Here is a 23697-nt window from a genome sequence, read left to right as displayed (position 1 = left end):
AAATAAATGATGGGGAATCGTCCTGACGGCGAATTGTCCCGACTCGGCCTCACAGTCACAGCCCTCACTCATCAATGTCAGAACTGCCTGGCTGGGCAGGGCTGGCTGGCTGGGGAGGGCTAGGTAATGAGGCTGGACCGGTGGACAAGTGTGTGTGGTCTAATGCCGACCGTGTGAGGGCGTTTTTGTTGTGTTTGCACATTTGCTGTTCACTGAGCCGCGGATGATCCATCGTTGTAGCAAATCGTTCCCACTGTATAGTGGGCATAGGGTACTAAAATTTTGACATTGTATAAGCAAAATATCGTACAAAGAGGCATCGTATAATGAGGGTTTACTGCATTATTACTATTATTATTATTGTTATTATTATTGTTGTTGTGCAAAAGAAGTGGAAAGTAGAGTGACACAAGGAAGAAAAGTAGCAGGTGCAATGAAGGCCTTGATAAGACACAGAGGCCTGAGTGTTGCAGCTGCACGAGGCTTACATGAATGAGTGTTAGTGCCAATATTAACATATGGATGTGAGACTATGGTGTGACATGAATATGAAAAGTCAAGAGTAAGAGCAGTGGAGATGGGACTGCTGAGGAATGTATGTGAAGTACAGAGGGTGGATAGGATATGAAATCATGTGATTCGTGAAAGATGTGGAGTGAGGAAGTCTGTGGACACCAGAATTGAAGAGGGTGTACTGAAATGGTATGGTCATGTGGAGAGAATGGATAACAGTAGAGTGGTGAAAAAGGTATATCTGAGCAAATTTGAAGGAGGGGGGAGGCAAGGTAGGCCAAGGAGAAGGTGGAGAGATATGGTGGATGTGTGTGTGAGGAAGAGAGGTTTGTTACTCGGTGAGGCAAGGGAACTGACAAAGAGATCGAGCTGGCTGGATGAATGTTGTGAGGAGAAGTGCATGATCAGGGATTTGGCACCCCTTTTTAATATGACAGCGTCCGGATTGACTCTATCAGATACGTTTATGTGAAGCTACAGAACGTGATGAATGTTTTTGGCGTATCCAATAATGCCAGGACTCCAGGCTCTTGAATGATGAGTGAATGAAAGCGTGGCCCATTGGATTGGGCAGATTTGGGCTGTCTGGATATTGCTACTCCTCACCCGGTTGATGATCGTTTCATTTCGTTTTTAAAGGCTCCCACATGCTTGCATGCATTGGCCTTGGTCACCTAATGATGGCTCTCCATGCTGCACGATCTGTTGCAGCCTCCCTGTTCAGTCCCTTAACCCTGAGGTCACACTCAATGACCTCGTCCCATATCTTTCTCGGTCTACCTCTCATAACCCCACCCCCAGTATTAACAATCTCACCTTTCTTACCCAATTATCATCCCCCATCCTCTCCACATGCCCAAACCATCTCAATCTACCTCTTCTCATCACAACACTAATACACTCCTGTCCCATCCTACCTATCAACTCTTCCATAGTAAACCCAGCCCCCCCAGACCTTGCACTCAGGGACGCACTACACATCCACCTAATCATTGTCATTTCTGTACGTCTAAGCCTGTGAATATCCTCCTCCTTTACTGCCCTGGTCTCACTACCATACAGCATTAGACTCCTAACACGTGCTGCATACAAAGACCCTTTATCGCATAGGGAGAGTCCTCTAAGTGTCAGGAGAGGCAAGAGCTCTCTGAACTTCCAACCACTTCTCACCCTAGCCACAGAGCTAGCTTCAGCCCTACCTCCAGCACACAACATTTCTCCAAAATAACAAAACTCTTCCACCCACTCAAGAGATTCACCAGCAAGTTCAATCCTTTCACGCCTGACAATCTCTACCTGCTCTCTCCGACACGCCGTACACATAAAATCAGCATTATCTTGCAGTCTACCTCTGATACCACTACATCTCTTGTGTACTTATTTATCACAAACACCGCACAAGATGGAATTACTTCCCACACCCTTGTGTCAAACTGCACATGGCCACTCTCCCTCATCTTTGACAGTACCGCCACCAACTCTAGATATCATCACTTCTGTTTTATCTGCATTTACCCTTAAGCCCTTGTGCCCCATACCATCTCTCCACTTCCTAAACCTTTCCTCCGCATCCTTCTTGTTCTCTGTAATCAACACCATATCATCAGCATACAACATCTCCTATGGAAGTCCGTTTTTGAAGTCACGTGTGAGGGCTTCAAGTACCATGATAAACAACATTGGACCCAAAACAGACCCCTGATGCACACCAACGTTTACGGAAAACTCATCACTCAAATCTCCATTCACTCTTACCTGGGTGCGAGCACCCACATACATAGGCCTAACCGCCCTAACCAGCCACACCTCCAAGCCAAGCTTTCTCATTGCCCACTTCACCACCTCTCTAGGGTCTCTGTCAAAGGCCTTTTCCAAATCAACAAAAAATACAGATCCCTTTTCGTTTTCGTTTTTAAAGGCTCCAACATGCTTGCATGTGTCGGCCTTGGTCACTTAATGGCGGCTCTCCATGCTGCACGATCCATTGCAGCCTCCCTGTTCAGTCCCTTAACCCTAAGGTCACACTTAATGACCTCGTCCCATGTCTTTCTCGGTCTACCCCTCATAACCCCACCCCCAATATTAACACTTCTCACCTTCCTCACCCAAATATCATCCCCCATCCTCTCCACATGTCCAAACCACCTCAATCTACCTCTCCTCATCACAACACCAATACACTCCAGTCCCATCCTACCTCTCAACTCTTCCATTGTAAACCCAGCCCCTCCAGGCCTTGGACGCAGGGACGCACTGCACATCCACCTAATCATTGTCATTTCTGTACGTCTGAGCCGGCGAATGTCTTCCTCCTTCACTGCCCAGGTCTCACTGCCATACAGCATTACACTTCTAACACACGCTGCATACAAAGACCCCTTAGCACGTAGGGAGAGCCCCCTCAATGTCAGGAGAGGCAAGAGCTCCCTGAACTTCTTCCAACCACTTCTCACCCTAGCCACAGAGCTAGCTCCAGCCCCACCTCCAGCACACAACATGTCTCCTAAATAACAAAACTCTTCCACACACTCAAGAGATTCACCAGCAAGTTCAATTCTTTCACGTCTGACGATCTCCACCTGCTCACCCCGGCACGCCGTACACATAAAATCAGCATTATCTCGCAGTCTACCTCTGATACCACTACATCTCTTATGCACCCATTTATCACATACACCACACAAGATGGAATTACTTCCCACGCCCTTGTGGCAAACTGCACATGGCCACTCTCCCTCGTCTTTGACAGTACCGCCACCAACCCTAGATATCATCACTTTTGTTTTATCTGCATTTACCCTTAAACCCTTTTGCCCCATACCATCTCTCCACTTCCTAAACCTTTCCTCCGCCTCCCTTTCATTCTCTGCAATCAACACCAAATCATCAGCATACAACAACTCCCACGGGAGTCCGTTTCTAAAGTCACGTGAAAGGGCTTCAAGTACCATGATAAACAACATGGGACTCAAGACTGACCCCTGATGCACACCAACATTCACGGAAAACTCATCACTCAAATCTCCATTCACTCTCACCTGGGTGTGAGCACCCACATACATGGCCATAACCACCCTAACCAGCCACTCCTCCAAGCCAAGCTTTCTCATTGCCCACTTCACCACCTCTCTAGGGACTCTGTCAAAGGCCTTTTCCAAATCAACAAAAACAAAATAAAGATCCCTTCTCCTACCAATATATTTTTCCTGAAGCTGTCGAACAATGAATATGGCATCAGTGGTCCCCCTACCTGGCATAAACCCAAACTGCATCTCATCAATATTCACTCTTTCTCTAATCATACCTTCTAAAACTCTCTCCATTACCTTCATTATCTGATCTAAAAGCTTTATACCTCTATAATTCCCTCTTTCCAGGGCATCACCCTTCCCTTTATACACATTTACAATTACACTCTTCAGCCAATCATCTGGGACAACACACTCATAAATAATCCTATTTATCAGGTCAGTGACTAAACTCACCCCTATATCGCCTGAGGCCTTCAACATTTCGGCAGTCAACCCAGACACACCTGCTGCCTTCCCCACCCTCATCCTGCCTATTGCCTCACTCACAGTAGCAGTATCAATCAAAGGCCAAGGGCCAGACACTGGATCTGCTGGCTCCAAACCTTCCCTGTCCCAGTCAAACTCCTCATTCAACAACCAGTTATAATGCTCTCTCCATGCATCTTTAATATCCTCACTGTTCACCACTACCCTTCCTTCATCATTCTTCACACACTGCTCACCTATGATATCCCGATTATCCCTCTTCACCTGACCTGCCACCCTAAATATATTTTTCCTTTCCCCATGATTTAGGTTATCAAGTAATTGTCTCTGTGACTCAGACTTTGCCCTGTATACCTCTCTCCTAGCCCTACGCTTGGCAGCCAAATATTCCTCTTTGCTACCACCCTTCTTCCATTCCCGGAAAAGCCTTCTTTTCTCCTTAATTGCAGCTTCTACACCCTCATCCCACCATGAAGTTACTTTATGTCTTGGTGGTCCTCTTGTCCAGCCGCATGTTACATCAGTAACTCTCAAGAAATTGTTCTTGAGGGCTCTGTACTGTTCATTAACGCCTCTGTCTACAGCTCCCTGTTCAGCCACCACTCTCCTCAACTCGCTATAGAAGGCATCCCTTACTACTTGGTTTTTCAGCTTCCATATTTTCCTCCTAGGTACATAAGTCCTCTTTTTCATCATTTGTTCTTTAAGCACCATATCACAAATCAGTAGTTTGTGCTGCTGCACACACTCCTCACTTCCTATAACTTTAACATCCCTCACTAACCTCCTATCGGCCCTCCTAACCAGAAAATAATCTATCTGACTGCTATTTCCCCCAGACTCATACCAATATATTTTTCCTGAAGCTGTCGAACAATGAATATGGCATCAGTGGTTCCCCTACCTGGCATAAACCCAAACTGCATCTCATCAATATTCACTCTTTCTCTAATCATACCTTCTAAAACTCTCTCCATTACCTTCATTATCTGATCTAAAAACTTTATACCTCTATAATTTCCTCTTTGCGGGGCATCACTCTTCCCTTTATACACATTTACAATTACATTTCAGCCAATCATCTGGGACAACAGTCATAAATAATCATATTTATCAGGTCAATGACTAACCTTACCCCTATATCGCCTGAGGCCTTCAACATTTCGGCAGTCAACTCAGACACACCTGCTGCCTTCCCCACCTTCATCTTGCCTGTTGCCTCACTCACAGTTGCAGCATCAATCAAAGGCCAAGGGCCAAACACTGGATCTGCCGGCTCCAAACCTTCCCCGTTCCAGTAAATTCCTCATTCAACAACCGGCTGTAATGCTCTCTCCATGCATCTTTAATATCCTCACTGTTCACCACTACCTTCCTTCATCATTCTTCACACACTGCTCACCTATAATATCCCAATTGTCCCTCTTAACCCTTAGACATACCAATGATGACCTGGGTCATCATGCATTTGTCAGCCTCTGACGTCAGTATGACGACTTTGCCCATCATCCGATGTAAGCTCTAAAGAAATATTTAAGGAGTCGTCATTTTTGTTGGATGACGGGCAAAAGTGGATGGAGCTAAGCCTGCCACAGCTGGTGCGTGCGTGCTGACTTGGTTTGCTTGGCTCAGTGTGGTGTGAGGTTCCTCACAGGTAGGATGTACACCTGTTGACGTCCCGCCACACGCTTATGCTCCCTTTTCTCACGTATATATGCGGCGTTATTATTTAAGAAAATACAACAAATGATGCATTACTGGAAAGGAAATTTATTCAGCCACGTTTTGAAGCAAGAAATATTATTACTTCTTGAATAGTTTTTTTGGGGCAAATATTTTTTTAAAGGAGCGTAACTCTTTAGCATGTCAGCTAACTTCTACTCACTTTTTTTGCATTTTATTTTATATATATATTCTTTTTGAACTATGTATGACAGAGCAAAAGTCTTCATCTTCAAAATGAGACCAAAGTGACCTTTCTATGATGAATAGCATCAGAAGTAAAATATCTCTACACGACTGTTCTGAAACCTCTCAAGCAAGAGTTACGCGCCACAGCCAGAATTTACGCTCACCCCTTTACGGGATAGGGTTAATCTGATTTTCCACCTTAAATATCATATTTTTCCTTTCCCCATGATTTATGTTACCAAGTAAAAGTCTCTGTGACTCAGTCTTCGTCCTGTATACCTCCCTTCTAGCCCTACGCTTGACAGCCAAGTATTCCTCCTTGCTACCACCCTTCTTCCATTCCCAGAAAATGCGTCTTTTCTCCTTAACTGAAGCTTCTACATCCTCATCCCACCACCAAGTTGCTTTATGTCTTGGTGGTCCTCTTGTCCAACCGCATATTACATCAGTAACTCATAAGGTATTGTTCTTGAGGGCTCTGTATTGTTCATTAACGCCTCTGTCTACGGCTCCCTTTCATCCACCATCTGAATACTGGACTCATCAATAGCAAACTGTTCTGAATGACAGCACGTTATCTTTGTGTATTAATAGCTAGACACCATAATCCCATAATGAGTGGTTGTTTGTCTTTGAGTTAGTTGTTTTAAGAGGAGGGGCACTAACCCTCCGCCAACCCACTTGCTGTCACGTAGGGAACATGTTTGGGTCAAATGATTACCACCCATCATTGTAAATGATTTCTTGGCTTACAGGAAACCACTTGGCATGTCACTATATGTAAAGCCACCAAAAAAGGAAAGAAGAGTAATAAAAAGTGATAGGAAATTTGGAGAAATAGGAAGAGAGAGGGCAGACACAGAAATAGAGTGGTAAAGATGAAGGAAGAAGTAAGCAGCACTACATGAAGTGAGTGGATGATATTTGCCACCACCTACCACCAACAATCTACTATCCATCCATCCATCATCCAATCCTATGCCGCCCCATGAGTAGTGTAGGAGCCCGGGGCTAAGCAAGTTGGTCGTGACATTTACAATGAGAGTGAAATAAACAAATAAAGTTAAGAAAGAAAGGTTGGTAATGTGTATAATTTCATATTTAGTGTCAAGCAAAATGTGAATAATGATGAGGCACTAATATAAGCAGAAAACTCTTAAAAATAATTGGTCTCCAATTGTGGTTTCTGCTATGTGTTAGCCTGTAAGTTTAGAAAAAATAAGTAAAAAACATATCTGAAAACTTTCTGTAAGTGCCATTGTCTATTCTTAGATACAGGTACACAGAATGACAGTCATGAGGTGAGGACTATTTATCAATGGGCAAGACTTATCTCACCTCTGAAAGTAAAGAAATAGCAGTATATTTAATGAAAAATGTACAAGATTGTTAATTTTACAAGTTTTTAAAGTATACATTAAAGTCATACTTTAATTAAAAATTATTTTGTTGCTTTGCAGAAGAAAGTTGGGTATATAAAGAAAACGTGTGAAATCTTGAAGAAGAGCTATGACTGTGACATCCCACCTAGTGTGCAGGAAATATGCAAACTGCCAGGAGTGGGACCCAAGATGGCACACCTCTGTATGGATATAGGCTGGAGAAAATTGACAGGCATCGGTAAATATCATGTTTTTTTGTAATTTAAAACTAACATAGCATCAGTCAGGTCTCCTCTCATCTGAGGAAGTGCCGTACCAGACATTTTCATGCCTTCCAGCTACTTTTGACTTCTAGAACAAAACCGTGATCAGTGATAGACCATGTAAACACTGATCTAAATTGAGAAAAGTACTAACATCCTGTTATACTTGATAATTACGTTCAAAACTGCCCATAAATTGTCGTGGGAATTATAGACGCGACGCACGACTCTGAGGTTGTCATTATCGTATCCTGGCAACCTACCATTCAAAAGTGAGTCCATTTTCGTAGTAGACTGTACACGTATCATATTATTATGCATGAATATACAGTAATCACTCTAATATCCGGACGCCCAATATCCGAACATCCCCACTATCCGGACATAAGGCTGTTTCATACTGTACTTTTTTCCATACTATACTTACCTCATTTCACTCTTTAATGTCCTTTATTGGTGTGAATAGGGTGTTAGGAGCTAGGCATGTGCAGTAGGAAGGTGTTTTTCTGAGTTAGGCTAGGTTAGGGTCCATAAGTACCAGTCCAGGAGCCAGTCACCAGAATGTTTATTATTGTATGAACCTACTTCTAAACCCTCATTTTATGTTTCTTTTGCATTTATTTCAGTCATTTATGTGCCTTATTGGTGTGATTTGGGTCTTAAATAGGTGCTATGCATGTCCAGAGGGAGTTGTATAGGTGTTTCTCTGAGTTAGGGTCCATAAGTACAAGTCCATAAGCTGGGGCCCAATATCCGGACAAAACCAATATCCGGACCTACCAATGGCTCTATTTCGTCTTATATTGGAGTGATCACTGTATTATACACGAATCATGTGCGTCTAATATGATACACAAAATCAGACCACTTTTGAATGGTAGGTTGCCAGAGGACACCCTTCTCTATAGTCGCGCGCCGCAACTATAGAGAAGGGTGTCCCTGGCAGGCGATGCTAGAGTCAAGTTCGTATTACCAATGATGTGCAGACCCATAAGTTTGTCTGGTGGTTATTTTCAGTGGATGCCAGCTCCAGCACAGGTATCAGCAGATGTCATTGTGTATTCTCCTCACACAGCTCATGCAATTTTCTTATTCTTCCATGGATATCATCGTATGATTTGGCTGTCCTGGTGAGTTGTACATGATTTAATGAGGATTAAAAAGAATTCTATGATTTCAGATTATTATTTGTGCAGTGATGTGTTGGGCTTAGGCTGTGGATCACCCTCTCACACACCTCATGGCTTTCTCTGCTGGGACTTGAGCAAAGTAATATTAGGCTTTAGTAATATTATGCCTATTTTGGCGGAGTCATTGGGATCAGATTAGGATTGAGGCGGATTATTGATCCAGAAGGGTCACACTAAAACAGTCCAGCAGTTTCAGATCTGCCTGTCCTGGTGCCATGGTGACACACCAGTGCCCGACATGATTGTCAACAAAATGATGGCAGTTGAAAGTTCAGAGTGTTGAGTTGGTCAGCAGTAATTCTGCTCTCATTTTCAGCAATACAATTCCATTACTGATGAAACCAGACATAGTTGAGCCCCTCATACCCACCTTATTGACTGGTGGTAGCATTTTATCAGTATATCAGTATGCATAGAAGCATACATTCCCTTCTCATATCATTTGATTAATGCAAGAAAGCCTTGGTTTTCTCATGCTTGTTATAATGCTGTCCACAACAAGGAGAGGGCCTATAAAAGGTACCAGACCCAACCCACCCCTGAATTACACCTTTTTTATGTTTCTGCCTGGAATCGTGCTAAGTCTGTTCTTTGCTTTGCTAAAAATTTCATCCGTAATAAATGCTCTCAACTCACCAACTCGAATTCTTCCCACTCCTTGTGGCACCTTGCCAAAAACCTTTCTAACAACATTACCTCATCATCCTTCCCTCCTCTTTTCTACTCTGATGGCTCTGTAGCTAATCACTCATCATCCTTCTCTCCTCTTTTCTACTCTGATGGCTCTGTAGCTATTTTTTCTACTGATAAAGCAGATCTCTTTGCTTATACTCCTCCAATTCCAGCTCAGACCGTGCTGTTCTTCCATCACTTACCCCCTCTGACTTCCTCATGGCTGATATTAAAATTTCTTCAGCTGATGTATTTTCTGCCATTGCTGGCCTCAATACTAACAAGGCATATGGGCCTGCTGGAGTCCCTCCTGTTGTCTTCAGGAACTGTGCTTCTGTGCTTACACCCTGCCTAGGTAAACTCTTTCTTCTTTGTCTACCTTTCCTTCTTACTAGAAGTTTGCTCTCGTTCAGCCAGTCCCAAAGAAGGGTGGCCATTCCCAGCCCTCTAACTATCATCCAATTGATTTAACATCCTGTGTCTCAAAAGATTTTGAGTCAATTCTTAACAGAAAAATTTTAAAGCATCTTTCCTATCACAACCGTCTTTCAGATCATCAGTATTGGTTCCATCAGGCGATCTTCTCACCTACCTTTCAGACTCCTGGTCATCCTCCTTTTGGGACTTAGGCGTAAGCTTTGCCATTGCGCTTGACATCTCAAAGGCTTTTGGTCGAGTCTGGCATAAATCTTGAATTTCCAAACTGCCTTCGTAAGGTTTCTACAACGGCCATTGTTCTTCTAGATTTATCAACATTGGTGTTCCTCAGGGCTCTGTCTTATCACCAACTGTCTTCCTTTTATTCTTCAGTGATCTTCTACGCTATACTTCTGATGATTCCACCCTTCACCTTTCCATTCGGTTCCCGCAACGTCCATCTCAGCAGTTATTTCAACAAACAAGGGAAGATGCTGTGGCAAACCTAATGTCTGACTTGGCTTGTATCTCTGACTGGAGTAAAAATAATCTTGTTGTTTTTAATGCATCAAAAACTCAGTTCTTACACCTATCAACCTGACAGAAGCTTCCATAGGAGTACGCACTAATGTTTAATAATATCCAGCTCAATCCTGGATCATCCTTGAAAATGCTTGGGGTTTCATTCACTTGGGACTTATCTTGGAAAGATCATATTACATCTCTTGTAAAATCTGCTTCCAAGAGATTAGGTGTTCTAAGCCGACTCTGTATCTTCTTTACCCCTGCATAGTTGTTGATTTTATACGCGGGTTTTATTCACCCCTGTGTAGAGTACTATTCTCATGTGTGGGGAGGCTCCCCACATACAGCTCTTCTCAATAGGGTGGAGTCAAAGGCTTTTCGTCTCATTAGCTCTCCTCCAAGTGCTTGTTGGAGATATGTAAGAAGGCATGTATGAGTGAAACTGTGCCTGCAGAGTGGAAAAAGGCTGTGATTGTACCCCTGTACAAAAATAAAGGTGAATGAAGTGAGTGTAAGAATTATCGTGGCATAAGCTTACTGAGTGTGGTAGGGAAGGTATATGGAAGAATTATTATAGAGGAAGTAAGAGAGATATCAGAAGTCCTAGTGAGTGATGAACAGGGTGGCTTTAGGAGTGGCAGAGGATGTGTGGACCAAATATATGAAGTGAGACAGATAGTAGAGAAGGCATGTGAGAATGACCATAAGGTGTTTATGGCTTTCATGGATCTGGAAAAAGCATATGACAAAGTGGACAGAGAAGGATTGTGGAAAGTTTAAACATGTATGGTGTAGAGGGTAAGCTGTTAGGTGCCATCAGGAGTTTTTATGATGATAGTGAAGCATGTGTTAGGGTTAATGGGCATCTAAGTGGATGGTTCACAATCAGTGTGGGCGTGCAACAAGGTTGTGTGATGTCCCCATGGTTGTTCAATGTATATATGGATGGGGTGATGAGAGAAGTGACACACACGAGTAATGGAGAGAAGGATGGTACTGGTAATGAATGGTGATGGATGGATGCTGATGATGCAGTACTGTTTGCAAGTACTGGACAAGAACTTGGTAGGCTAGTGCAGAGTTTTGCTGATGTCTGAAAGTGTCGTACCTTGAGAGTATATGTAGAAAAGAGTAAAGTGATGGTTATTGAGAGAGAAGGTGACTCCCAGTGCAATGTAACAGTGAATGGAGAGAGACTGGAATTGGTGAGAGAGTTCAAATACCCGGGTACAGTGATAGAAAACAGAGGAAAATATGCAAAAGAAGTTGAAAGTAGAGTGACACAAGGAAGAAAAGTACCTGGTGCAATGAAGGCCTTGATAAGAAACAGAGGCTTGAGTGTTGCAACTGCATGAGGCTTACATGAATGAGTGTTAGTGCCAATTTTAACATATGGATGTGAGACTATGATGTGGCATGAAAATGAAAAGTCAAGAGTAAGAGCAGTGGAGATGGGACTGCTGAGGAATGTATGTGGAGTATAGAGGGTGGATAGGATACAAAATAATGTGATTCGTGAAAGATGTGGAGTGAGGAAGTCGGTGGACACCAGAATTGAAGAGAGTGCACTGAGATGGTATGGTCATGTGGAAAGAATGGATAACAATAGAGTGGTGAAGAAGGTATATCTGAGCGAATTCAAAGGAGAGAGGAGGCGAGGTAGGCCAAGGAGAAGGTGGAGAGATATGGTGGATGAATGTGTGAGGAAGAGAAGTTTGGAAGTCGGTGAGGCTAGGGAACTGACAGGAGATCGAGCTGGCTGGATGAAGTTTGTGAGGAGATATGCATGATCAGGGATTTTTGGCATCCCTTTTTAACGTGGCAGCTTCTGGATTGACTCTGTCGGATACGTTATGTGAAGCTGCAGAACGTGGTGAATGTTTTTGGTGTATCCAATAGAGCCAGGATTCCAGGGGCTTGAATGATGAGTGAATGGAAGCATGGCCTATTGGATTGGGCAATTTTGGGCTGTCTGGACATTGCTACTCCTCACCCTGCCCTTGGATGGGAAAGGAGGTCCAGATGATGATGATGATGGATCTCTCCTCCTCGTACTGGCTTCCTTCAACCTCTGTCTTTTTGCCGCACTGTTGCATGTTTATCTCTCTTCTGTCACTACAGTACTGCAATGGTCACTACTCCTCTGAACTGTCTACTTGCATCCTTCCACCTCTACGATGGGCGCGTATCACCTGTCTAGCAACAAACTCTCATCCCTTTTCTGTCCAACTCTCTAATGCAGGAGTTAACCATTACTCCCAGTCTTTCATTTATGCAACAGGTCAATTCTGGAACTGTCTCCCTCTGTCTGTATTTCTTACTTCCTATGATCTCCAGCAAACGCAGTGTGTCCAGGCGTCTTGAAATGAACGGATCTTGAATTTGACTCTCTTTTGTATTGTTTATATTTTTCTTGGAAGGAACAGTCTGTGGGCTCCTGGCCTTTGGTTCCTTCTTCCCTGCATTAAAAAAATATATATATATTAAAAAAAGAAGAAGTAAGTACGACTCTTACAATGTAGTAGCTGACGCTATTTTTGTTTTGGTGTGAGGTCACAATCCAGGATCGCCCAGTTCAGTCCACCGAGAGGTGGACTGCCTCAGATCAACCCGGGATCATCTTTCTCTGCAATCCAGGACCACGACTGTGCCTCGCCAAAGCAGGATTAGCTATCAGGATTGACTTTATCTCGATCCAGGATTAAACTTTCTCTCGCCGAAACATGCCTATTGTCTTGGGGTCTCTGCAGAGTCAGGCCTCTGTGGAGTGGGTTATTCTGGCCTAGTGCTGGTATTGGCAAGTACATGTGTTGCTGTAATCTTCTGTTCTGCCTTTCACGTGTCTTCTTTATGAAAGATGGCAAAATAAGAATTGAGTGAAGACTTTACAGAAAAGCAGAACGTAATAGGAAGCCTTAGGTTATTTCCCTAGTAAATTCAAGGCATTCAGAGTTTAATACATAACGCATCTCTTCTTTGGTTTCAGTTGTTAACATAATCTCAGCCCTTCATAATAAAATATCCTTCTTGCGTCAAAACTGGTTTGTGTAATATCATCATCATTATACAGTATATCATCGTCATTCTTGATGGCTTGAGGATGCAAAAGTGGATTACTGAGACCAAATGCTAGGGTGAGAGAGTGGGAGTACAGTTAACTTTCAGTTATCTAGAGTAATTCAGTCAACCCTCACGCTGGATATTGCTTAGGTACCCCAATTGGCTGTCTATTTGGCGTCAAGCTGGATAATGTGTCACCACCCATCTTGATCCTCTATCCTAGGGCTGTTTAAGTACCTTAAGAGTAGGGCTGGATTATGAAACTCAGATTGATAGAAGGGCCATACATTTATTTTGGCTCCATTTTCTCTTCTGTCTAATCACTTATATGTAGAACAAAACAAAAAATTCATATATAATTTTTTACATCAGGCTTTCAAGCATTCCTACTTCTCCTGGTTTTTCATACCTTTTTTTTTACCCTGTTCCTACTTTAACCCAGAAATTCCTAGTATTACCTTCTTTTTCCTACATTTTTTGTTTTGTCCCGCAACTCTGAAAAATTTTACAAAGCTATGTTTCAGGAGTGGTGAGTAGTCAACTCTACCCGTGAAACAGGCATTCCTTACACTCTACAATATAATGAAACAGGCATTTCCCAGAACCGGAAGCAGTGTGACTTCCTCATCAGATACTGGTCTCCAGGCATGGACCAGGTCTGTGTCAGGTTCCTAAAGGCATTGATGTTTGGTCATGCTCCTGGTAAGGCAGTTGCACAAGCAATACTGGATGCCTTGCTGGAAGTTGGATTCCAACTACCTCTGGCCCACCTCATCAGCCTTGGATCAGATGGCCCAATTGTCAACAAGACTATTTGGAACTTCATCATTGAACACATGAAAGAAAATGGCCTTTCTGGTAAGCTCCCATTCATACCCTGCAACTTGCATGTTGTGCACAATGCATTCCACAAGAGTCTGAATGTATTTGGAGAAGATGCTGAGCAACTGGTACTGGATCTCTTCTACTACCTGAAACCACCCCATGTCACAAGGAAGACTTCTTTGAGACTCAGTCTGGTCTTGGCCTGGGTGAAGAGATGTTCATCCGGCACGTATAATGCAGATGGCTTACACTCATTCCAGCAGTGGAACGAGCCACAGGTAGACTAGAAGCAGTCTATCAGTACTTCTTTAAAGATCTACCAAATGCTGCAAAGAAAAGCAAGACAGAGAAAACCTTGGAAGGCAGTGAGAGGTACAAAGGGATCTGCCAGAAATTGAAAGATCTTGTAATAGGGGTTCAACTCTGCTTTTTGAGAGCCTGGAGCCGGTGTTCAGCTGCTTCCTGACTCTCTTCCAGGAAGAGGAGCCTCTTGTTCACATTCTCCATGATCAGCTGTCAGAACTGGTGTGCACTTTGATGCTGCGCTTTCTCAAAACAGATGCGGTGGGAGAGAAAACTGGCAAGAAGCAGCCCTCTGTAGATGTCAGCAAGCCAGAGAACCAGCTACCTGATCAGATGCATGTGGTTGTTGAGTCCACTCGAGCTGCATTGACGAAGATGAAGCTTGGGCAGCAGAAATCACCAGTCAGAGAGATGAGGAAGCTCTACCAAACTGCCACAAAATGTCTAGTTAGTAAGCTTCCTCTTGGAAGTGAGATTCTGAAAGATCTGGCATCACTGCAGCCACTGCTTTAGAAGGCTGAATGTGAGGTTCAAGCTGTTGAAAGATCTGCCAAGAAGATGCCACAGGTCATCAGGCAAGAAGAGATCAGCCTATTGACAGATGAGTGGAAGCTCTATTAAGCGCAAGAGATCCCAGAGAGCAGGTACCGAGAGGCTGGTTCACTACTGGCAGAGGGTACCTGAATAGAAGAACTGTATGGGATCAGCACAGTACACAGTCTTGCCCAAACTGGTGAAAGCATGTCAATGCCTTGCCCATGGCAATGCTGAAGTTGAGCATTCCCTGTCAGAAAACGAGAGCCGTCACCAGTGAGCACACCCTGCTGTCTGATGAGTCAATAAATGCACTGAGAACAACCAAAGATGCAGGCAGAGTTATTGGACATGGCCATGTCCATGCTATGCCAATCACCTCAGCTTTGATGCAGGCCCGCAGATCTGCTTACATCGCATACAACTCACGAATTGCAGATGAGAGAGAGGGAGAGAAGAAGGCCAATGAACAGAGACTGAAAGACCAGAAAGAAAAGGAGATCCAAGAACAGCAAGAAGCCATCAGTTCTCTGGAGATGAAGAAGTGAAAGTTGGAGGACAGAGAGAAATCTGTCAGGAAGGTACAGGAGAAGTGCAAGGAGGAGCTGAAGGTGGCCAAGGGACTACAGAAAGCTGTAATAGACAAGAATATGGCAGAGGTCTCTATTGTTCAAAGCTTGGTGGAGGTGGCAACCAAGAAAATGGAGTCAGCCTGAAAGAATTTGGAGAAAAATCAGAAAGAAAAACAGGACCTTAATAGAAAGTGCACGATGATGATGGATATATACTCTGCTGCTCTTGCCAAGTTTACTAAGTGCCAGTTGAATTCTAGCCATAATTATGTGACCATTTTAGTAGAGTCATGAGCTGTCATGTCTGTTTATGTCAGCTGTAACAAATTGCAGAAGTAAAAAATAAGTTGTATTTGAAAATGTTTAGAACATTTGTTTTAACTGCTCGTTATAGTGTTTGATATATTGTATGAATACACTTTTAGTGGAGCAGTACTATACTTAACTGCATTTAATGGAAGCAGGATTGTCATTGATATTCTTTAGTTTAAATGTCTGATGCTCTGACCTTATTTTTGTAGCAGTATTCAGTACATGTATTAAGTTTACATTAATTTTTGTGTCTAGTGATATTCGGTAAGTTAAACTAGTCAGTGGCAATGCAGTCAGTACATTGCGGTATAGGTAACTGGTCATGATTCTTACATTATGTTTACCTGTTTAATTACTAATATTGTTTGTCTTTGGATACAGAATCTGCCTGACTAATAAATATCTGCCTTATTTGTATGGTATTACACTTAACTGCATTTAACTCCTACCATCCCAGGCATTTTAACAATTTTATACCTACCCAATCCCGGACCAAAAATGAAAAAAAAAATTATTGCATAAAACAACCCAAAAGGACATATAAATCAAAGGGGAGAAAAAAAAAAAAAGTACTTCTAATAGGAGAAATAAGAGAAGGATGGCCATCTGTTGTGTTTTTAGCCCAGTTTCCCAAGCCATGAGTGACGTTTTCCCACTCAACTGGGCGGGATGAGAGAGAACGGGGGAGGAGAATGGGGGATTCCCTGTTCTCAATATCCTTCTCCACTGGCTCATATTCCTCCCCAGAAGTCATCCAGGTCTTCCTCTTCTGAAGAATCACTAAATGAAGGGACAGAAGGGTCCACATGACAATTTCAACAGCCTCCTCCAGCCCATTGAGGTGGAAAAATGACATGGTTTTCGTGGCATTCTGATGCTATGACGGACAGTGGCAAACTGATGTTACCCAGCCTTGCAGAACCAAACTCAGTACTACTGCTGCTTGGACACAGTATTGCCAATACATTAAGCTACTCTTTAGCAAAAAATTAGCTAGATTGAAACAGTTTGAGATAAGTTACAGAGCTCGAATTTTGCTATCGGTACCATCACGTCGCTGGGATTAATCGAGACATTTTGTACTGTCAACACCATGCCGACGGCGGGATTGTATGGGTTAAAATGAAAGCATGGTTGGCTTTGATATTCTTGTTTATATGTGTGATGCACCTGTCCTACTTTCTTCCTTGTCCTTGCCTTCCAGTTCCTACATTTTTCCTACTTTTTGAAAAATTATGTTTCTTGTTTTTCCTTGCTTTTTCACCTGGGTCTGCTTGAAAGCCTGTTACATTTTCTGCTAAGCACATGAATAAAAAGATGCAAAATTTTGTGTGTTCCTTTATTAATTTGCATTTTTCCAAGTCTAAGATCCAGTGAAAAATGACAAGGGCCTGATTAGGCCCAGGGGCTGCCAGTAGAATAGCCCTGCTCAATCCTAAAACCTTTCCTCTACTGTAATATTATGCATGAGTAAAAGATTAAATTTAAGTATGAAATACAATATAGTATAAATACAGTACATATAGTACAGTAATGTAGTACACCCATACCCTGCTATCCTGTGCATCGATAACCGGCAGTTCGCTAGACTGAACACAAGAAATAGGGGAACAGTCCCACAATCCAAAGAATTTGAATGTCCGTCGCCTCGCTAGTCCGACACCCAACCTCTCCAGTCCGACACCCCGCCTCTCCCAATGTTTGAAACGAGGCTCGTCCTCTCGCCCTCCCTCCATCCCCTCTCTTCTCCCCCCCGCCCTCTCTCGTCGCTCTTCTCCCCCCCGCCCTCTCTCGTCGCTCTTCTCCCCCCACCGTCCCTCCTCCATCTCCCACCACACTTGTCACTGCCGGGCATGTCTCCCTCTGCCCCCCTGTCCTGCCCCACCCCCACTTGTCTCCCATGTGTGTGTGTGTGTATGTTTATCTATTTGTAGTACAGTATACAGGAATTGAGCAATGCTCGTGTTGTCCTGTCTCCATATCCACATTTATCTAGTCTTCTTTTGCACACATGAATGTTTTTTCACCTGCACCACCTCTTTGTCTAAGTCGTTCCAAATACTTATGTATTTACCTAATATACCTAATTGTGATATACAGGAAATGAGCTGCTGTATGCTCATGGGATCTCGTTTCTGTTTTTCAATAAGTCAAATTTAGCTTTAAACTCGTTTAAGTTTTTAGACTGGACGATCTCTTTGTCCGGGCTATTCCACAAGTCTATACTTCTATAAGGAAAACTATATTTTTTGATATCCTTCAAGCAACTTGACTTCTTCAATTTCGTTCCGTGTCCTCTTGTTGCTCTCTTATCCCATACAAACAGATCTTCTCGGTCAATTTTATCTACTCCTATCATGGTCCTGAACACTGCAGTCATGTCTCCCCTCTTTCTCCTTTCCTCTAAGGAAGGCAAGTCCAGCTTTTCCAGCCTCTCTCTGTATGACAGATCTGCCAGACTAGGGACCATCTTGGTTGCTGTTTTTTGTATTCTCTCAGTCTTGTTTATATCTTTCTTTTTGTGTGGGGACCACACTACCGCTGCATATTCTAACCTGGGGCAGATCATGGTCACTATCAATTTTTTCATCATCTCCTCATCCATATAATGAAATGCTACTCTTATGTTAGTCAAGAGTTTATACGTCTCTCTAACTACTGTATCTTGTTAATATGTTTTTCGGTGACAGACTCTCCCGGACCAGCACTCCCAAATTTTTTCTCTTCTCTCGCTTTTGTGATTGATTCATTACCCATCAAATAATTCAGTGGTGGCCTCTTGGTACTTTTATCCATTTCCAAAATTTAAATTTTTTGCATTAAATTTCATTTTCCACATCGGGCTCCAATCATGTATCCTATCCAGATCCTCCTGCAGCATTTTACAATCCTCCTCACTCAACACCTTCCTCAAGATCTTTACATCAACAGCAAACAGACTTGCATAACTGTTCACTCCATCTAAAATATCATTTACATAAATCAGGAACATTACTGGCGCCAACACCGAGCCTTGAGGGACTCCACTTGTTACTTCCCTCCATCCAGACATCCTATCCTTTATTACTGTCCTCATTTGTCTGTCTCTCAAAAAGTCTCTCATCCATTCCAGGAGTTTCCCCTTCAGTCCTCCTATATACTCTCGGTCAAGTCTACAACGCTGACGAAACTGGTTTATTCTATCGTTCTTTGCCTACGAACACTCTAGCGGAGGAAACGGAGAAGCGTGTACCTGGCCGCAAGCTCTCCAAGCAACGGATATCTGCTTTGTGTTGTGCCATTGCTAATGGCATGCACCGGCTTAAACCCATTATTGTTGGCTGTGCAAAGCAGCCTCGGTGTCTTCGTGGGATGATGGATGTCCTTCCTGTCGTTTGGAACCATTCCTACAAGGCATGGTTCACTGCCCACATCTTCAAAGACTGGTTCTACTGCCATTTCGTCAGGGAGGTCATCCATTACCAGACGGAGAAACTGGGAATTCCACACAACCAGGTAAAGGCCCTCCTTCTCCTCGACAAAGCACCTGCTAACCTGTGCGACAAGGACTTGGTGGCTGAGAATGGGCGCATTAGGTGCATGTTTCTGCCACCTAATACCAATGGACCAAGGAGTGATCGTGGCAATGAAGAGGCTGTACCGAAGGAAGTTCCTGGACGAGGTGATGGTTTTTCTCGAGGATGAGGACAAGCGCAGGGAGGGACGGGGCACGCGAGGGCAGCGGACTTTGGAAAACATTCACCGCTACAACATCAAGTCTGCCATCTACAACTGGGCCAGTGCATGGAAGAAAGTCCCTGTCAAGACTCTAGAAAATGGTTGGTCTCGTCTGCTTCTCGGAATGGATGTGGAGCACGATTTCCTAGGTTTTGACGTGGATGACTTCCATGCACGTCTACATGCACACGGCAACGATGTTGATGTAGACGAAGTGCGTGAGTGGTTGGATGACAACGAGGGCGATCCTGGGTATCAGACCATGTCTGACCGAGTGCACATCTTCAGTTGCAGGTGTCAGTACCCAGCTTGAAGATTCCAACGAGGATGGCGACAATGATGCAGACTCCTCTCAGCGTGACACTACTCCAGCCATCCCCAGGCTGAGCGCACTACGGGAACACGTAGAGTTTGTTCTGGACTACCTGGAGCACCTGGACTGTGACAGGGAGATGGGGCCCTTGGGACTTGTGGAGGAAGTGCGCTCTTTCAGGCAGCGCATCACTAATCGTCAAAATCGTCGGTCATTGCGTCAATCAACCATTGACGGCTTTTTCAGACCCGTGACCCCCGCTGTGCCCAGCCCTGGCTCCACTCCATTACTTTCCCAAGACAGGCCATCATCCTCCGAGCCACAGCCCAGCACATCAGGCATGGTGGAGTCACCACTTGACGTGAGTTTGTGCCTCTCTTCAGAGTCGTCTGCAGTGGGTACTCCATCATCACGACCCAGCGACGCACTCATAGGTCACCTGCAACAACTACTCTCAGACTCTGACAGTGATTAAACGCCTAGAACTTCTCTACTAGACCACACGGGAATTTACAGTTTTGTGCTGTGAAAAAAAACAGTGCATAGTGTTAAGAAATTAGAATTCTGAGTGAAAAGACAAAGATTTAATAGACTTTCAATGTAGCGTAAATTAACTAGTGTGTGTTATATTTAGAAAATGGGTTTATGGGTGCAAAGACTTTAAATGCAGGCTGCAGCACTTATTTCATTAAGGTACAATGGAGCGCTAGTAAGACTAGAGTGCGCAGTGTTAAGAGAATGGAATTCTGAGTGCAAATGACTAAGTTCAGTGCAAGACTTCTTGTACAGTGTACTGCAAGTGCTTCAGAAACTCCTTCTTACTGTCAGAGTCTGAGAGGAGGCGGGTTATTCATCGAGATGGCCAGGGACTTGCTGTTTCATATTGTACTGTATTTTCCATACTGTACTTACCTCTAACACCTCATTTCACTCTTTTATGTCCCATATTGGTGTCAATAGGGTCTTAGGTGCTATGCATGTGCAGTAGGGAGGTGTTTTTCTGAGTTAGGCTAGGTTAGGGTCCATAACTACCAGTCCAAGAGCCAGGGACTTGTTGTAAGTACCCAGAATATTTAATATTGTATAAACTCACCTCTAAAACCTCATTTTATGGTTCTTTTGCATTTATTTCAGTCTTTTATGTCCCTTATTGGTGTGATTTGGGTCTTAAATAGGTGCTATGCATGTCCAGAGGGAGTTGTATAGGTGTTTTTCTGAGTTAGGGTCCATCAGTACAAGTCCAGAAGGCTGGGGCCCACTATCCGGACGGGACCACTTTCCGGACATGCCTTTGGCTCTGTTACATCGGATATTGGAGGGATTACTGTAATGCATTACCAAACAGATTTTTCACATGTATGAGGATACACAGGATGGAGATGGTGGATTGTTTGCTCTCTCTGATTAATCTGCTAGCCAACATAGCATGAAAATAATCAACATGCTGTTAATTATGAGAAAAGTGATTACATGTATTTCCACTTGTATATATAATTAGTGAAGAATAAATGCTAGCTTTACAAATTTGGTAATGAAAAGTTAAATATGGTAATGGAAATTGAGGAGTTTGGTAATGTGGCCATTGCGATCTGGCAACTCTGTTTTCCTGTCACCAACACTCCAACCAACAGTTACTGCCTAATTTTGATGGCGAGTAGATGCCTATCACAGTGGAAGCCACACTTGCTCATTTTTTATGAATAAACAGTGAATAAACTGCAATGCCTTGCCACTAGACCACACAGGAATTTACAGTGTTGTGCAGAGTTAAGAAATTAAAATTTAGAGTGCAAAGGATTAACTGTGGAGTACAAATTGGTGGTTGAAACTGGCGTGGTGCAGTTAAGAACAAAGTGCAGTGTTAAACAATTATAACTGACACCGCAAAGAACTAAGTGCAGCACAACACTAGATTATTGTATGTGCTTCAAGAGCATTTTCACCACTGCCAAAACCTTAGAAAAGCCAGCCACAAACGTGATGTAAGTGCCCTAGCTGAGGTACAGTCACTTCTGATTCCTCATTCTTTGGTTCCTTTTCATTTATTTCATGCTTTATTTCCATTATTTGGGTGAAGAGGGTCTTTAATAGGTTTAATAGTTACTATGGGTTAGGGTCCTTAAGTACCAGTCCAGGAGCTAGGGGCCCACTTTCCAGATGAGACCACTTTCTGGACATGCCTTTGGCTCTATTACATGGGACAGTAGAGGGATTACTGTAGTTAGGCCCTCCCTGTCGATCAAGCACTTCACCTTGTGCCGAAAGTCGTCTACTCCATCCTCGTTGGCGTCCAAAGCTTCGTCATGAGACTTACAGTTGGTAAGGCCATGTCATAACTTGAACGCGAAGAGCCAACCCTCGGATGCTCTGAAGTCTAGGGCGCCGTGAAGCCTTGCGAACTTCTCAGCAGCAGCCCTCAGCTCCGTGCCACGCACTAGCACACCAGCAGCACGTTGTTGTCGATACCAAATCAACGTGGAGCGGTCGACTTCAGCATACTTTGGAGTAAACATCATCTTCCTCTCCAGGTTGCGTTTGCTTTTCGATGAGAAGTCAGCCGTGTACTGCATGAGTTTGTCTCGGGATCTCTTGATATCAAACAAAGTAGATCGGGCCAGGTTAAATTCACAAAGGATGCATGAGGAAGACCATCCCACATCCACCTTATCAAATATCTCCCTCTTCTTCTCCAGAGTCAAAACCACTCTCTTCCTCTTCTCAGGCGGCGGGGCCATCATCACACACACTAATAAGAGGCACGAGAGCAGCAGGAGAGCCTGCAGCAGGTAAGGCACCACCACAAAAGCGAGCACGTGGGCACCCATGATGATGAGCGTGCACACACAACAAGAGACGGGCGGTAAGTGGGGAGGATGCAGGGGCACTGTAGTGGACGACGGCGGAACGATGCACCAAAACACAGCTGACCCCAAGTTCAAATTATGGGCGGGAAAAAAATCGTATTTTTTCCAAATTTTTTGTGGTTTTTGTCTCATTTTGGGAATACTGGATGCCGGGACCAAAATATCCGGTAAGTGGGGATGTCCGGAAAGTGGGTGTCCAGATAGTACGGGGATTACTGTATTCTGATTCATTACCAAACCAATTTCTCATTACCAAATTGGCCCACATTTGGTAATGAAAAATACCAAATGGCAACCCTGACAGGGGAGGGGGGCGGAAGGAAGGGGTGAAGGGGCCGTGGTGTAAACCAGCTGTTCGGTGCCACGCGGCAATTTCAAAGTACGGGTGGGAAAAAATTCAGATTTTGGGGGTATTTTTATATTTTTTTGGCCATTTTTGGGTTCCAAAGGTCCAGGCCCACAATGTCCTGTAAGTGAGGTGTGCGGAAAGTGGGTGTCCAGAAAGTACGGGGATTACTGTATTTAAAAGAGTCTATTACATTGGGTTCTTTGGTAAACAATAAGTTTGATCTTGCTGGTGTGTCCTCACCTCGGAACCGTGTCTCTTCTTTGACCCATTGCGTCATCACATTGTTCATTGTTATATTTAATAATATAGTGCCCCATGAATCTTCTGTGCCTTTTGAGTCCTAGTCCTCCCAGTTCACCTCTTTACAGTTAAAGTCACCTATCAAAATTATATTGCTACTTTTCTCAGTTATTTTCTTTAAATAACTAGCCATGTCTGACAACATCTCCTGGTATTC

General features: G+C 43.6%; 1 protein-coding gene across 1 annotated transcript in view; it reads left to right on the top strand.

Moving 5' to 3' along the window:
- The window catches only part of Nthl1 (Nth-like DNA glycosylase 1), a 149188-nt gene that overhangs the window by 52178 nt on the left and 73313 nt on the right, over nucleotides 1-23697 (top strand). Inside the window, exon 4 of the mRNA XM_080276723.1 lies at nucleotides 7403-7562. Within this exon, the coding sequence (XP_080132849.1) occupies nucleotides 7403-7562 (160 nt within the window). The remainder of the gene's footprint in view (nucleotides 1-7402; nucleotides 7563-23697) is intronic.

Source organism: Coenobita brevimanus, chromosome 66 (genome assembly GCF_032717465.1).
Source record: "Coenobita brevimanus isolate Jiangsu-jjx chromosome 66, ASM3271746v2, whole genome shotgun sequence".
In the NCBI taxonomy this organism is placed as follows: domain Eukaryota; kingdom Metazoa; phylum Arthropoda; class Malacostraca; order Decapoda; family Coenobitidae; genus Coenobita; species Coenobita brevimanus.
The sequence above is the reverse complement of the archived record's forward strand: the minus strand, read 5'-3'. Positions and strand labels throughout refer to the sequence as shown.